This window comes from Elephantulus edwardii, unplaced genomic scaffold, assembly GCF_000299155.1.
Source record: "Elephantulus edwardii isolate Elephantulus edwardi_28Jun2011 unplaced genomic scaffold, EleEdw1.0 scaffold00055, whole genome shotgun sequence".
Taxonomy (NCBI): Eukaryota; Metazoa; Chordata; class Mammalia; order Macroscelidea; family Macroscelididae; genus Elephantulus; species Elephantulus edwardii.
The window spans coordinates 8,424,454-8,441,161 of NW_006399805.1; the positions used below are offsets into that span (position 1 = coordinate 8,424,454).

Consider the following 16,708-nt stretch of genomic DNA (forward strand, 5'->3'; position numbering starts at 1 on the left):
AGTTTGAATCCACCAGCTGCTCCACAAGAAAAGGGTGGACAATCTCCTCCCATGTGAGTAACTAACTGCCTCTGGAAACCTGCCAGGTGGTCAGCTACCAGTCAGTTCTGACATCATGGTACAGAACAATAACAAAGCCCACAAAGACAATTCCCCAAAGCCTAGTGGACGAGTAGCACCTGGAGTGTTGTAAGCTTTCACAGAAACTAAGAAAGCGCCAGGAGCAGTCCTTGGAGAGGGAAGTCATGTTTGGGAGGGTGGCGGGGCAGCACAAGGGAGGAAGACCTTCCATCAGATGGATTGACTCAGTGACTGGAGTAATGGGGGCGGGTGTGTTGGAGACAATAAGGTTGTCCCTGGATAGAGCAGTATTCAGAGCCGTTGTACATACATAGGGTCGTTATGAGTCGCAAGCAACTCAAAAGCACATAATAACAACCACAAGAAGAAAACGCTTACAAAAGGGCTGTCTCATATTTACCTTCCCTTCCACGGCATCATTTTCCATGACAACAAAACTAAGCCAACTGCAGCGGAGTCTGTTCCAATTCACGCTGTTGTTGTTGTTGCTGATTGCTGTTGAGTCAAACACGACTCATAGCAACCCTATGAACAAAAGACCTGAAACCTTTCATAACTATTGTTGTTTCTCAAAGTTCATAGAGTTTCTAGAAGCATGTGCTTAGGAAGTGGATGCCACTCCTGCTTCCAAAAGGACACTACACCCGCATAAAAATTTGAAAAGTGGTTATAGCTTTACGGAACAGTATTAGTACTCAATAAAAAGTGGGGAGGAAAATCTATGCTGTGAAGTCATAACAATCTTTGTAATTGAGCTTGTCTCAATTACGAATTACAAATTACAACCTGAAGCTCTGTCTCCAGGACTACTCCAGGGACTACTGGCCACCATTCTTCAGTCAGGAGGGTTTTCTGAGTATGGTATGAAAATCAGACAGTGAAGAGAGATGTACTTAAGAGTGAGAAATGGTCACAGGTAGCCTTTGAGCCACTCTCTTTCAAACTGACCTGGGTGAACAAAAACACCCGACTTCATGCCAGGGCTATTCCATCCTCATCCCCAGGGAGGTCCTGGAAATGTTTGGTTAGACTTGACTTAACCTCACATCCATGAGTTAATTCCAACTCATGGTGACCTTGTAGGACAGAGTGGAACCACTCAGAGGGATTTGCCTTTGAGCTGTGGTGCTGGAGAAGAGTGTTGAATATACCATGGACTACTAGGAGAACAAACAGGTTTGTCCTGGAGAGAGTGAAACTGGCTGTTCCTTGGAGGCAAGGATTCTGAAGCTTTATCTGATGTACTTTGGACATGTTGCAAGGAGGGACCAGTCCATGAAGAGGGACATCACGTCTGGGAAGGTGGCAGCACAAGAAAGGAAGACCCTCAATGAGATGGATCAATTCAGTGGTTGAGGTAATGGGAGAAGGTGTGTCAGAGACACTGAGATTGGTACAGGATAGAGCAGGGTTTAGGGCTGTTGTACATAGGGTCAATGTGAATCACAAGCAACTCGATGGCACATAACAACAACAACAGCAATCACTTGGAAAACAGACTGTCACATCAACTGGTGTGTTTGGATGACCAACCTTTTTTTTAGCAGTCCAACGCTTAACTGTATGTGTCTTGGTCTCACCTGATTCCAGCCCGAAAGCTGGTGCTTTCAGAAACATAAAGCAAGTGACGTCCTTTCTGGCTTAAGAGATCGATGGCCTGTCCGTGATTTGCCAACAGAAGCATTTTAGCTAATCAAGGGGAACTGAATTTGGTTCCAAAGTCTAACCATGTCTTTCAATCTTTGACAATGGAAGCTCCCAACTGGATGTTTTATTTACTTGAGTCTCATGGAGTTCATAGGTCAACTGCTGTTCGAATTTCTCTGAAAAAAAAAAAAAGAGACCAGGTTGGGAAATAGATCTTTTGCATCTCTCTTGCCTCCTGCAACTCCTCCCTCTGGCCCTGACCATCTCCTGAAAAACCCGCTGTGTGGCGTTCAGAGTCATTCCCAGCCACCACGGTCTCTACCTCTCGGCAGAATGAACCTCAGCGCGGCCAAGCATCGCATATGCCTGAATGACGGAAACAGCATCCCCATCATCGGGCTGGGTACCTACTCCGAGCCTCTAGCAGTAAGCACAGCCTCTTCTCTTTGCCTCTCTTGCCCAAAGCGTAGCCTCTGCGTCATTTCTAAGGCACCTCACTGATTGCTTTTTTTATCGTCAACCTTCAAGAATGAATGACCTTTGGCTTAAGTGGACCTTAAACCATAGGGTAAAGTAGCCCCACAAATGTTCCTATAATGCTTAGTTTTCTCCTTAAAAATGAGGAAAGGGGGGGTAATCATCAGTTTGTACAATTTGATGGGGGGGAAGTGAGAGAAATTGAAAGAATTTGTTTTTGAACACAATGTATTATAATTTTGTAAATAAACTAGTAGAAAGTTAAAAAAAAAAAAAAGAATCTTCATCCAAATGGTGAAGGTCCAGAATAGAATTTCAAATTCTAAAAAAAAAAGAGTTTGGATTCATGAACAGGATGTTTCTTCTATCTCCTAGTGTTTTGTGGGTTTTTTTTTGTTGTTGTTGTTGTTGTTGTTTTTTAAATGTGATTTTAAATGGGTGACCCTGGAGGACATTATGCTGAGTGAAATATCTCAGTCACAAAAGGACAAATACTGCATAGTGCCACTATTGTAAAACAGGACTGACACTGGGGTTGGGGAGAGACTTAGAAAGTTGGAATAAATAATTTATACTGCATTGAAACAGATGAGGGAAAGGATTAAAAGGGTTTAAAAGGGATATGTGATTAGGTATTATTGTCATGACAGGAGTCCAGAATGAAGGCTGCATAGTGGAGTGGAGTTGGGGGGAGGGACTGTATAACAATGAATGAATTACTTTTCAAAGAGAAGAGTGAATTGGGGGGAGGGATGGGCACGGAGAAAAGTGCAACAATGAATGAATGGAAATCCTCAGTCTCTGTAAACCTTCATTAAAATTAATAATAATTTTTAAAAACCCAAGTACTTACACCACTGCTAAAAAAGAATAAATTGTGATTTTAACAAAAGCTTACAGGAAGGTTGGGTCTTCATACATTCGTTGTTGCACATTTTCCTCTCTCCCACTCCCAGTAAACTCTTCAATGCTCTCTTTTTCCAGATCATTGTCATACACATAACGTCTAATCATATATTTCTTTCAGGTAGGTCTTCCCTTCATCTGTGCTAATGCAGTGTTCATTATCTGTCCACTCTTTTCTTTTTACCCTCCAACACCAACCCGCCCCGTCAGTCCTGTTTTACAACAGCAATGTTATGCAGTATTTGTCCTTTTGTAACTGAGATATTTGACTCAGCATATTGTCCTCCAGGATCACCCACGTTGTATAATGTTTTAGGCATTCATTGTTTTTTAATGGTGCATGATGCATCGTTGTGTGAATGTACTATATTTTTTCTATCCATTCATTTGTTGATGGGCATTTGGGCTGCTTCCATCTCTTTGCTACTGTGAACAAAGCAGCAACAAACATGAGTACATCTGTTTGAGTCACTGCTCTGGATTCTTTAAGGTATATTCCCAATGGTGGAATTGCTGGGTGCAATGGTATTTCTATTACAACTTTTTGAGGAAGTGCCAGACTGCCTTCCATAATGGCTGTACCATTTTACATCCCCACCGGCTGTGAGTGAGAGTTCCAATCTCTCCACAACCTCGCCAGCATTTGCTGTTGAACTTTGATATTGTTGTTGGGGTTGTTGTCTCTTCTGATTCAGGAGAATGTTGATCCCTACATTAAAGGGAGACATGTGGAATTTGGAGGCTTATGATTTGTGATGGTTTTACAGTTTCTATTTCTTATTTAGTCTCAACAGTTTGCTGCCCCGTCAAATCAGTTCATAGTAGCCTTGCACCCATTCCCGTTGCGCTAATACTGGCGTGGAGTGACCCCTCACTGGATTTCCAAGGCCCAGATCTTTACAGGAGGAGCTGCCTGCCCAGCCAGCTCCTGTGGAGAAGCTGGTATATTCGAACCACTGACCTTTTGGCTAGCAGCCCAGTGCATTATGCACTATACCATTAGGGCTCTTCAAGGTCTCCAAGTGGCTTCTTTACAGAAGCAACTTCATAGCTTTCTTCTTTGGAGCAGTTGGTAGAGTTGAAGCACTCCTCTTTTGATTAACAGCTAAGTGCTTTACCATCACACCCCCCCTGGCTCCTTAACAAATGCTTGATGTTGTTATTGCTGTTGTTGTGCATCATCCAGTCAGACCCTCCAGGGGGTTTTCAGAGGTAGTAAATCTCACAGGAGGAGATTGTTCACCTTTCTCCTGAAGAGTAGCTGGTAGATTCAAACCACATATCTTTGGTTTGTCAATGCAACTTTTTACTACAAAGCCACAGTTGTTGCTGCTGTATTCCATAGAATTGGAATCTGAGCCAAACTGACCCTCTGAGGCAGTTAATCGCATGGGAGGAGATTGCCCCACCTTCTCCTGCAGAGCAATAGGGGCCTCGAACTGCGTGCCTTTGAGATTGCAGCGTAGCTTCTTGTCACTAAGCCACCAGAGCTCCCTATACTATATACAAAATGGAAATCCCAGAACACTTGATTGTGCTTATGCAAAGTCTGTACTTGGACCAATAGGCAGTTGTCAGAACAGAACAAGGAGACATGACATGGTTCAAAATTGGGAAGGGTATACAGCAGGGATGTGTCCTATCTCCATACTTTTTCAATTTATATGTGGAACAGTTTATCCAGGAATCTGGGCTCTATGAGGAGAAAAGTGGCATCAGGTTTGGAGGTAGACTCATCAACAATTAGTGTTATGCAGATGACACAACCCCGTTTGCTGAAACTGAGGAAGACCTGAAACACTTGCTGCAGAAGGTCAAGGACTGCAGCCTTCAATATGGATTGAAGTTCAACATCAAGAAAACAAAGATTCTCACCACTGAGCAGATTGGCAATATTACTATGGATGGTGAAGAGACTGGAATGGTTAACAACTTCAGTTTGCTTGGCTCTACAATCAAAACTCCTGATACTACCAGCCAGGAAATGAAAAGATGAATTGCATTGGGAAAGTCTGCTGTCAGGGACCTCTCCAAAGTACTGAGGAGCAATGATGGCAGTCTGGAGACTAAGATGAACCTAATCCAGGCCATGGTCTTTGCAATTACTTGCTATCCATTGGAAAGCTGGACAATGACTCGGGATGATAGAAGGAGAGTTGATGCCTTTGAGCTGTAGTGCTGGAAAGGAGTATTGAATATACCATGAACTGCTAGGAGAACAAACAGGTTCGTCCTAGAGAGGGTGAAGCCAGGCTGTTCCTTGGAGGCAAGGATTGTGAAGCTTTGTCTGACATACTTTGGACATGTTGCAAGGAGGGCCCAGTCCTTGGAGAGGGACGTCATGCTTGGGAGGGTGGAGGGACAGTAAAAGAGGGGAAGAACCTCTATGAGATGGATTGATTCAGGGGAATGGGATTAGGTATATCAGAGACAATAAGATTGGCATATGATAGAGCAGGGTTTAGGGCTGTTGTACACAGGGTTGTTATGAGTTGCAGGCGACTCAACAGCACATAACAACAACAACAAAGGCTTAAAAGCATCAGTGATGAAGAGAACATAGCCAGGAGATTAAACACCCAGCAGAGGCAGTTGACTCTGATAGCTAATTGTATAACACCCAAGAGAAGAGCAAGGACCACCTGTGGACTATAAAGAGCGTCTCTCTGGAAACCCAGGTAAGGGAGCAATCACATTTGATTGAAGTGGGTTTTGTTTCAAGTGTGATAAAGTGACAGCTAGAAGAAGTGTCTTTCTATGTTCCTCATAGCAGTTCAGCTGGTGGTGCCTTTTAGTTACCAGAGTCACGGGTGCCATGGTGGGAATGCTGCTGAGCTGTGTGAGGTCACATCTGAATGGACCCTGTAAAGCTGGAGACGAATTGGCCAGGAAGGAGGAGAGGAGTTGAGCAGGATGTTCTAGGCACCAGGATTATGGTCTGTCCAGGAAGGGTCAAGTCCATGATGGCTGCCTCATGGAAAGGGCAGAGAGTGATGGACTCGTACTTGGAAATGCTGGAGTGAACCAAGGGAACTCTTCTTAGAAGTCATCGTCCAACCTCCTGGGTGCTCACCCAGCTCCTGAGCGCGTCACTTTGATCAGCCTGTATTTCTCCACTCTTCTCCCATGGGGCTGAGGGGACTTCAGAGAAAGAGCCCAGGACTCTGTATTCCCAGGACAGTGTACAGTGTAAGGGGACATATTGGTGACTCGGTTTATGACAGGAGATATACATGTATGTGGGCATCACTAGGTATCAAGTGCCCAAGGAAACCATGATAATAGCCAACAGTTACACAACTCTTCTACTGGTTTACCTTACATGCATTTTCTAATTTAATTCACTCAACATTCAGAAATAGACACCATTTGACTCCATCTTATAGATGCAGAAACTGAGGGACAAAAGTGGTCAAGTTAAGGGGTGGAGCTTTGATTTGAAGCTGAAACAGAGTGTCTAAAAAACAGAGAAAGCCACAAGCAGACTCACGGGGTTGAGCAGGTCTTCGAGGCAGTGGAAAATACACTATCGATCAGAGAGTCAGTTAGGTCAGCTCCTGTTTGCCTTGTCCCAGGGTCCTAGTCAAGTATTACACATTTGGAGAGAGGCTATGCTTCTGTAGGATGATCCTATGGGCTTAGGAGAAAGATAGATGCCATCCAGACTTAGACAAAAAATCTGATGAAATAGGAGGAAATTAAAATTGTAAGTAAACACACTTAAGTTCATGTGTATCTTTCTCAATGGGCAAACTGACACTGACCGAAGGTATGGCCTCTGGTTCTAGATACTGTTAGGCTGCATTGCTGTGGACCTTATCTTATCAGCATCTGTGTGGCTAATGCTTTCTGTGTCTCTGTTCTTGAAAGAGGCTGCCTTTGGGGAGTTCTGTCCATGGGGGTCCCTGATGCAAGAGAAGAACAGCTCTAACAGGATCAGCCACAACATCACGGACAGCAAAGAGATTGAGATTGTTAACAACTTCGGTTTGCTTGGTTCCACAATCAACATTCTTGGAATCAGCAGCCAGGAAATCAAAAGATGAATTGTATGGGGAAAAATCTGCTGTCAGGGACCTCTCCAGAGTACTGAAGAGCAATGATGTCAGTCTAGAAACTAAGGTTCACCTGATCTAACCCATGGTCTTTGCAATTACTTTTTGTGCATCAGAGAGCTGGACAATGACTAAGGATGATAGAAGAATTGGTGCCTTTGAGCTGTGGTGCTTAAGATGAGTATTAAATGGACTGCTAAGAGAACAAACAGGTTCATACTAGAGGAGGTGAAACCAGACTGCTCTTTGGAGGCAAGGATTCTGAAGTTTCGTCTGACATACTTTGGACATGTTGCAAGGAGGCAGTAGTCCTTGGAGAGGGACATCATGCTTGGATGGGTGGCGAGACAGTGCAAGAGAGGAAGCTATGAGTTGGGGGTGACTCGATGGCACTTAACAACAACAACAACATGGACTGTCAAGATAACAAACAGGTCTATCCTGAGAGGACGAAACCAGGTTTTCCTTGGAGGCAAGGGTTTTTTAACTCCATCTCACATACTTTGAACAAGAGGGATTCGTACTTGGAGAAGGCCATATGGGTGGTAGGGTCAGCATGGGAGAGGAAGACCCTGGATGAGATGGATTGACACAGTAACTAAGGCTATGGGAGTAGGTGTGTCAGAGACGAAGAGAGTGACACGGAACAGGGCACGTTTCAGGGCTGTTGTTGATAAGTGAGTCATAGTCCACCCTGTGGCACATAGCAACAACTATGTGGAGAAGAGTACTGCGTCCTGGAGCAGCCAGAGTGCTGCTGGGAGGCAACTATGATGAAGCTTTATCTCTGATGCTTCGGACGTGTTGCTAGGTGAGGCTGTTCTTTGGAAAGGAATGTTTGGAAAGGTGGAGGGTCAGCGAAGGAGAGGAAGACCCCCAACAAGATGGACTGACACAGTGATTACGGCAATGGGCTCCACTATGTCAGCGATGATGAGGACGGCATAAGGCAGCACAAAGTTCACGTCTGTTGTTTGTAGAATGGCTATGAGTCATCCTTGACTCAATGGCACCTCACGACCACAATGTGTGCCTAGGAGCTCTGTGGTCTAGTGGGTGAGGGGTTACACTGCCAACCTAAAGGCACAGGGTTCAAATTCACAAGCTCCTCCCATGTGGTTTATGCCTCTGAACACGCTCTCTGAGTCAGCTCTGAGCTGCTTCAGATGTGACAGCGATGAGAGAGACATGTGCTTCAGGATTTAGTGGTGCGAGGAGTTACATTCTACCTGTGAACCGAAAAGTCATTGGTTGAACCTGATGAAATCCATTCACTGGTTGCTTTTCAGGAGAGAGCTGGACAGCCTTGGAGATCTGGGGGGGGGGGGGGCATCACCCTAAGTGGGAACCGACTTGAGGGCAGGGGTCTGGGTTTGTTTCTTGACTGTGGCCTGAGTGGTAGCAACAATAGGTTTAAGCAAAAAAAGATTATGAGGATGGTGGCGGGTCAGACAATGCTGTGTTCTGCTGTCCGTCGTGTCACTAGGAGTCATGGCTGACTTGTTATGGCCCACGGAGTACACTCAGAGCTGGCCCTCGGGCAGGTTGTCAGAGGCAGGACATCGAGCAGGAGCACGTTGCCCATCTTTCACCGATAGAGCAGCTGGTGGAGTCGAACTGCATGCCTTTGGACTGGCAGCACATCCTCTTAGCACTAGGCCACTGATCTGACCTCTAGGGCTCCTTCAGAGACTATCTGAGACACATGTGCTTAGTAGGAGACAACCACCCTGAAACACCATGAGCCTAGTCGGAGCCCAGTGGCACAGCCCTTAAGGTCTCAGCCGCAAACAGAGAAGTTGGTGATTAGAATGTACCCACCACCCTGGGGGAAATGACATGGCAATCTGCTTCCTTATAAAGATCCCAACCTCTGGACGCCTATGGGGCCATGCCACTCTGACCTGCAGGGTCAGTATGGCTGGGCATCGACCAGACAGCAGCAGGTTAAGTGCTTAGTGGGAGCCCTGGAAATTCAAAGGTAGATTCCCACCTTTCGAGCAGACACAGTGGCCCATGCTGGCCGGTGCAGCCTGTGAAGCTGCATGTCTGTGGAGCTTCTGTGCCTCTGGGAGGCTGGACGCGTTCTGGTGGAGCTTCCAGACTAAGCCAGGCGAGGAATACAGGCCCGAAAATGAGCCATTAAAGAGCCTGTGGATGGCTGCAGTCTGATCTGAAGCTGATCACCAGGTGGCATGGGCAAGCTCTGTTCCTTTGTGCATGGAATAGGGACCCCTGACGGCAGCTCGAGTCAGCAGCAGCTGTAAAGCAGTGAAGGAGAATTGTGTGCAGAAGTGCGGCCAGTGACAGTCACAAACCTGCTTCTCCTCCCCTGCGCCCCTCTTCTTTTTAGACCAAGAAGGGGGACTGTGTGGCTGCGGTGAAGGCAGCCATAGACGTGGGCTATCGGCACATCGACGGCGCCTATCTCTACCGCAATGAGCACGAGGTGGGGGAGGCCATCCGGGAGAAGATCGCGCAGGGAAAGGTGCGCAGGGAGGACATCTTCTACTGCGGCAAGGTGAGTTCGCGTCAGGCGCCAGCCCCGAGGGGACGCGCAGGTGCTGGGCTCACTTTTGTCCACAGAAAGTAAAGCAGCTTCTCGCTACTCATGGACCCTTCCATCGGTTTCCCATCATCGGATCCCCTTCTTTAAGGGGAGGAGATCGCCCTTGTGGCCCCTGGGAGCGAGAAGCGTCCAGTGGATTGGAACGGCTGACCCGGAGAAGTCACGAACTGTATCACCAGAGATCTCCATCTGGTCAGCGACCCCAAAACTCTGCAGGGTATTTCTGATCTGTGTGACAGCTATGGGTAGGAGCTGAATGTTTGGAAATGCGTTATGTTGTTGTTTTTTTGTTTTTTTTCTTTTTTGTTTTGCCCTTGCTTCTGCCAAGAACTTAGCATAAACCCACTGCCCTGGGAGATCCTCACTCCAGGCCACCTATAGCCAGAGCAGAGCCCCCTGAGAGTGGCCACAGAGTGGGCAGCAGTGTGCTCTGCCTTCCTCCTGGGAGTGGCTAGTGGATTCCAGCCACTAACCTTTTCTTTGCAGCAGTCACTCAACATTGTGCCACCGAGGTGCCTAGCCAAGAAGTCAATAAGCTTCTCAGGTCAGCTGCTTCTTCATACACAGGTGCTGATTTGTTATTGTTGTTGTTGTTGTTAAGTGCCATCGAGTCTTAGGTGACTCATAGCGACCCTGGGAATGAAAGTCCTGGACACCTGTATAACTTTTGTCCTTTCTCCAGGTTCATAGGGTTTCCCAGAGACAAGCTATTCTGGAAGTGGATGCCATTTCTGCTTCCAAGCTTGATTTAATCGGGAGCTCCACCAAACACGTTATCCGTCCACCACGGGTAACCGTTATCGTATTTGACTCATCAGTGTCACCGTGTTTGGCTTAACAGCAACCACAAGTTACTTCTGTACAGCAAGTGGACACACCAGGGTCATACAACCTAGAAGAATGTTTCACCGAAAACAATGAAAGGCAGGCCTAAGGGCTGCGGAGTAGAGTCACCCACCTTTGGCTCGGGGGCATGGCTTTCTGTCCGCTAGGCCAACTGTTCTCTCTCTATATGCTGTTTTGTTGTTGTTAAGTGCCGTCGAGTCGTAGGTGATTCATAGCGACCCTGTGAATGAAAGTCCTGGACACATGTATAACTTTTGTCATTTCTCCAGGTGCTAATTTATGACGACTTCATATCCCAGGGTGCTCTGGTGGCCTAATGGTACAAAACTGTGTTACCAACTGTCCAGGAAAGTGGTTCAAATCCACTAGCTGCTCCAATGGAGAAAGATAAGCAATCTTCTCTCACGTCAGCCTCTGAAAATCTTCTAGGGGATCAGCTATGAGGCAGTGCCAACTCGATGGCACATAGCAATAGCTGAAAAGTCACACTGACAATGTCTAAACTGTCAGTGGATAAGTTAGGTGGAAGGGTACGGCACACTCATGTTACAGAAACATTTGTTGGTGTTGTCTTTGAAGAACAGCCTTCTTTTCCCTTTCCTGGTATTGTTGTACGTGCCTTCCAGTTGGAACTGACCCGCAGCTGACCCTCCAGGGGACTTTCAGGGGCAGTAAATTGCCAGCAGGAGGTTGCTTGCCTTTCGCCCATGGAGCAGCTGATGGATTCAAACTGCATACCATTTGGTTGGCAGTGCAGCTCTTTACCACTAGTCCACCAGAGCCCTGCATGTGCACACCTGTCCATAAAGAGCCCTGGTGGTCTAGCGCATTGCCTGATGGACTGCTAATCTTTGACAGGTTAGCAGTATGGATCCACCAGCCGTTGCAGGAGAAAGATGGGCTGTTTCTTCCAGTTAATCCAGGAGTCAGAATTGAGATACATCATCTACCCTAAAACTCACCGTTTTAAAGTGGAACATGTCAATGTTTTTTTAAAAAAAAAAACAAAACCAAAAAACATTTACAAAGTGAAATCATCACAACTGCTTGGTTTCAGAATATTTTTGTCACTCCAGAAAGCAGCCATACTCATCGTCAGTCACTCCCCACCTCCCTTCCTCCAACCCCTGCCAACGGCTGGCCCGGCTTCTGTCTCCATGGGTGTCCTATTCCGTCATTACCAGTAAATAGAATCATACATCCTGTGGTCTTTCAGTTCACGTAATGTCTCAGGCTTCATTCATATTTATAACATGTACAGGTACTTCATTGCTTTTCCCCTTTAACTTTGAATTGTGATTTGAGTGACAGTTTATAGAGCAAACTGGCTTTCCATTCAGCAAAACACTTCTTTCCTATCTTTTAATGACCCTTTGCTTTCTGCATGGGTGACGCCTTTGAAGTCATCCTACAACTCATCTGGTTTTTGGTCATTGGTGATCAATGTGTTAAAGCTATTCTTGAGATGGTTTTTAAATTCAGGGATTAACTCAAGGTTGCATTTTGGCTGTCATGGATTGAATTCTCTTCCGTTTCGATTTGAACTTGCATGTGAGTAATTGATCTGTTCTACAGTCAGTCTCTGGCCTTGTTCTGACTGATGATATTGATCTTACCCACCACTGATTTCCACCAAAGTAGTAATTTTGATTCCTGTGTATTCCATCAATATAGTCATTGTTTATGTTTTTTCCAAAAGGTAGAATAAGAAATAAATCATTGATGGTACAAAATTCTATCATACAATCACTAGCTTCATTTCTGTCACTAAGCCCATATTTTCAACTACCAATCCTTCTTCTTTTTTCCAATTTTTGCATTCCACTCACCATTTTTTTAAATATAATCTTTATTTTACACTGGTTTACTTACAAAGTTCATACACATTGTTTTTCACACCAGATCGTTCCCATTTCCTTTACCTACCCCTCCCTCCACCCACCAAATTGTATGACCCTATGATTACCACCCCTGCCCATCCTCACCCCTCTGTTCCCCTCCTCCCCACCTTGGATCCTCATACAAGTTTTACTAGTTATCTTTCTATTTCTACAATAACTGTCTTCTTCTTCTTCTTCTTCTTCTTCTTCTTCCTCCTCCTCCTTCTTCTTCTTCTTTGCCATCAAGTCGCTTGCGGCTCATAGCAACCCTATGTACAATAGCCCTGAAACCTGCTCTATCCTGTGCCAACTTTACTATCTCGGACACACCTACCCTCATTAGCCCAGTCACGGAATCAGTCCATCTCTTTGATGGTCTCCCTCTCTTTCTCTGTCCCTCCACCTTTCCAAGCATCATGTCCCTCTCCAAGGACCAGTCCCTCCTTGCAACATGCCCAAAGTATGTTAGACGATGCCTCAGAATCTTATCCTTATGGGACTGAGTTAGATCACTTAGCATAATGTGCTCCAGTCTCTCTTCACTAATCATTATTAATGTATCTTGACTGCATATTCAGTCAATTTCAGACTCAGAAATTGGTGGAAATCTTCAACTTCTTCATCTTTGGCTTAATGTTTTCTGCATAAATTTGTTATTGTTGTTATTGTTATTTGTTATAGGTGCTGTCGAGTCAAGCATAACTCATAGTGACTCTATGAACAAAAGATCTGAACTCTGTTCTATCCTGTGCCATCCTCACACTTCCTGACAGACAAGAGCCCATTGCAGAAGTCACCGTGTCAGTCCAGCTGGTTGAGGGTCTTCCTCTCCTTTGCCGACCACCCACCCTTCCCAGCATCATGTTTTTCTCCAAGGAACAGCCCCTCCTAGCAACATGCCCAAAGTATGTGAGGTGAAGCCTCATCATTCTCACCTCCACAGAGCACTCCGGCTGCACCCTCTCCAAGACATATCTGTTCATTCTCTTGGCCGTCCATGGGATGTTCAGTGCTCTTCTCCAACACAATGCTCAAAGGCTTCATTTTTTTTTCTGTTGTAAATTTGAGCAATAGCCATATTAACAGGTCTTCCTTGTGGATATTATCCTATCACTGAAAGCGTTGTATTTTAGGACAGATCTTGGTTTGTTTGTTTTGTGGTTTTCTTTTTTTTAACAAATTCCTCTTTGGTTTGTCATTCTTGATATAGTAGATGATATGATTTCTTGATTCAAAATAGCCAATACTAGTCCATTTCAGCTCACATTTCAGCCTAGGATAATGATCTTTATGCATTCCACTTAAAATTTTACAGCTTCCAATTTTCCTAGATTCATACTATTAGGAGTTTGATAGCTGTTTAATAATTTGGGGCATATCATTTAACATAGAGAAGGAGAATCAAAGGTAAAGTTAAAATCCTGAAGTGCCTGCGGCTCCTGCTGTCATCTTGCCAAACAGGCTGTCAGAGCACAGCTGGAGCCCGTAAAAGGGAAAGGCCCAGCAAAAGGCACAGGCCAGTTCTTATCCAGCCAGCATGGAGGAAAGCCTCTCCCTACCCTGTAAGGAACATGCCAATTCCTCAGAAGCTGACATGCCCAGTAAAGTGCATCTCCAAAGCAATCTAATTTGCATTTTAGGTGCATGAGAATCAGTGACTTCACCACGGACTAGAGTGGGAACCTCCAGCAATCTTGTTGGTCCAGTCTGCTCCAGGAGGAAGCCGACTGGCTCTAGAAGCACCTAACCCTCACAACCCACTGTTCTCTCCATTCCATTCCCTTCCTTTCTTCAGAGAGTGACCCACTCCTCTCTCTGGAATATACTTTCTCTAATAAACTATCTTTACTTTCACCTTGACCCTTCTCTCCCTGCCTTCTTTCTGAGCAAGTCAGGGGTCTTTGACCTTTGCAGCCATTCGGTTTCTGGGACCCTGGTCACATTATACCTGCTGCAACACTGAGCAGTGGCTCTTTTGGGGAGCCATTAAAATTGCTGTTTGGTGCCTTCTTGGAGCGACTTCCTGCTGTCCCCATCAGATTCAATCTTTGACCAGCGAGGGGGACCAGCCAGAGCACTCACTTCAGGGTACAGTGTTGGTGACAAAACCTGGAAGCCCAAACTGTACATGTGACCTGAATTGAACTTCCTAACGGTATTTAGTGTATCCCACAGTTCTACTATTAATGGACGTTTGCAGGTGTTCCTCCTCGTTTTGAATCGTGCCACCTCAGCAAATGAAGGTCCTTCGTGGACTGAGCGGAGTTCACCCACAACGTTAATTTAAGGTTGCCTCTGCTTTGAGGGGACAATGGGGGAAGACATCTTCCAGTGCTGTGTCCGACAATGGTCTGCCGCTACACACGGGCTGTTCAAGGGCCTGCTATTTCAGCAGTGGATGGCCAGCCAGTCCTGCTTCCAAGTCTGTCTCAGTCTGGAAGCTGTGCTGGAACCTGTACACCGTGCATGGCCCTGCTGGGATTTGAAACACTGGTGGGATAACCTCCAGTATCGCAGCAGCAGTCAAGCCACGGTAGTCTGACTCACAGTCGAGTGGTAGAAAAGGGGCCAGGATGCACCTGCCATCCAGGGCAAAAGAGGAAGAAGGAAGCCAAAAACTCAAGAGAAAAAGCAGTCTACCAAGCAAATAGCCCACACCAACCCCTACATCATCTACCTTAATCCCAGAAGATTAAATGATGGCAGAGTTCTCATGGCCTAGGCGGAAGGAGTTGTGCTGCCAACCCAAAGGCCTGTGGTTCAAATCTGGCAGCTGCTCCACTTCAGGAAGATGGGCACTTCCCCTGTGATTCACCGCCTCTGAAAACCTGCCAGAGGGTCAGCTATGGGTTGGTTGTGACTCAATGGTACACAACAATAACAACAACAACAACAACTGTTAATCACCATTGTGATCAAGATCACGATAGATGAATCCTGATAAATTGGGAGAAAGTTACGGAACAGAACCTCAAATTCCTACATGTAAAATTCACACATACACACACAACATACTAGACTGGCTAAGACTAGAGTGCTTCCCCATCAAACCCTCAACTGTAACTCCTGAGGTCATCTTCTCACTAAATAATGGGTGGGCTCATGAAATAATGACGTTCACCCTAAAGAGTGTGATCCTTTTAAAAAAATCACCTGTATGAGAATAAATGGTCAGTAATAACTTTGAACCAAAGATAAAAACATAAGGAATTAGGGAAACTAGATTCATAGAAACAGAGCAATCAAGCTAGAAATAAGGAGAGTGCTCACAAATTGTGAAGAAAGTAATTGAAAGACTTGTATAGAAATTGTTGAATAGGCACCTAAACCGCTTCATTAAAAACACTGTAAAATAGGTTTTAAAAGAACGTGTTGTTGTTGTGTGTCATTGAACTGGAACCAACTCATAGCTGAGTCTCCCGTGGGTTTTCAGAGGCAGTTTAATTGCACAGCAGGAGATGGCCCATCCTTCTCCCACAGAGCAGCTGGTGGATTCGAACTGCGTGAGTCTGAGATTGCAGCACAGCTACTTACCACTAGGCCCCTCGAGCTGTCTGAAAGGACATGTTGTTGTTGTTGTCAGGTACCATCGAGTCCAGTATGACTCAGAGCAACCTATGAACAGCTGAGCTGAGCCCTGCCCTGTCCTGTGCCGTCCTCATCATCTCCGACACATGTGAGCCCACTGCTGCAGTCACTGTGTCTGTCCATCTCACTGAGGGTCTTCCTCTCCTTTGCTGACCCTCCATCTCTCCAAGCATGATGTCCCTTTCCGAGCCCCACATAGCTACATGCCCCGAGTTAGAGACAGAGCCTCATAATCTTTGCCTCCGAGGAGCTCTCTGTTGTCAAATGGTGTCAGTTTTTGTTTTCTCACCATCTTTTATTCGCTTTATTCTCTCAGCTATGGAGCACAAGTCATGAGCCCACCTTCGTCCGCCCAACCCTGGAGAAGACACTCAAGACGCTTCAGCTTGAATATGTTGACCTTTACATCATTGAAATCCCTATGGCTTTCAAGGTGAGTCTAGGTGTCTAATTAGGCCTTCAAACTACGTGGTGTAAGTTAGCAGCTGCATGTGCGAAGCTAGTCCTTATCTTAGGACTTGTCGGAATCTACGGTCAAGTCTATGTTCTCGTAGATTACAGAGATGTGCACCGGCCCCATAACTGCCCAAAAAGACCGAGCATGGCAGATAGATCATACAAGGCAGATAGACCGTGCATGGCAGAAAGACAGAACATAG

General features: G+C 45.7%; 1 protein-coding gene across 2 annotated transcripts in view; it reads left to right on the forward strand.

The window, feature by feature from the left end:
- Positions 1-2,061: 2,061 nt before the first annotated feature.
- Positions 2,062-16,708, forward strand: part of AKR1D1 (aldo-keto reductase family 1, member D1) — a 50,534-nt gene continuing 35,887 nt past the window's right edge. For both annotated transcript variants that reach the window (XM_006887152.1, XM_006887153.1), the window contains exons 1-3: positions 2,062-2,154; positions 9,520-9,687; positions 16,366-16,482. In XM_006887152.1, coding sequence (XP_006887214.1) covers positions 2,062-2,154; positions 9,520-9,687; positions 16,366-16,482 — 378 coding nt within the window. The remainder of the gene's footprint in view (positions 2,155-9,519; positions 9,688-16,365; positions 16,483-16,708) is intronic.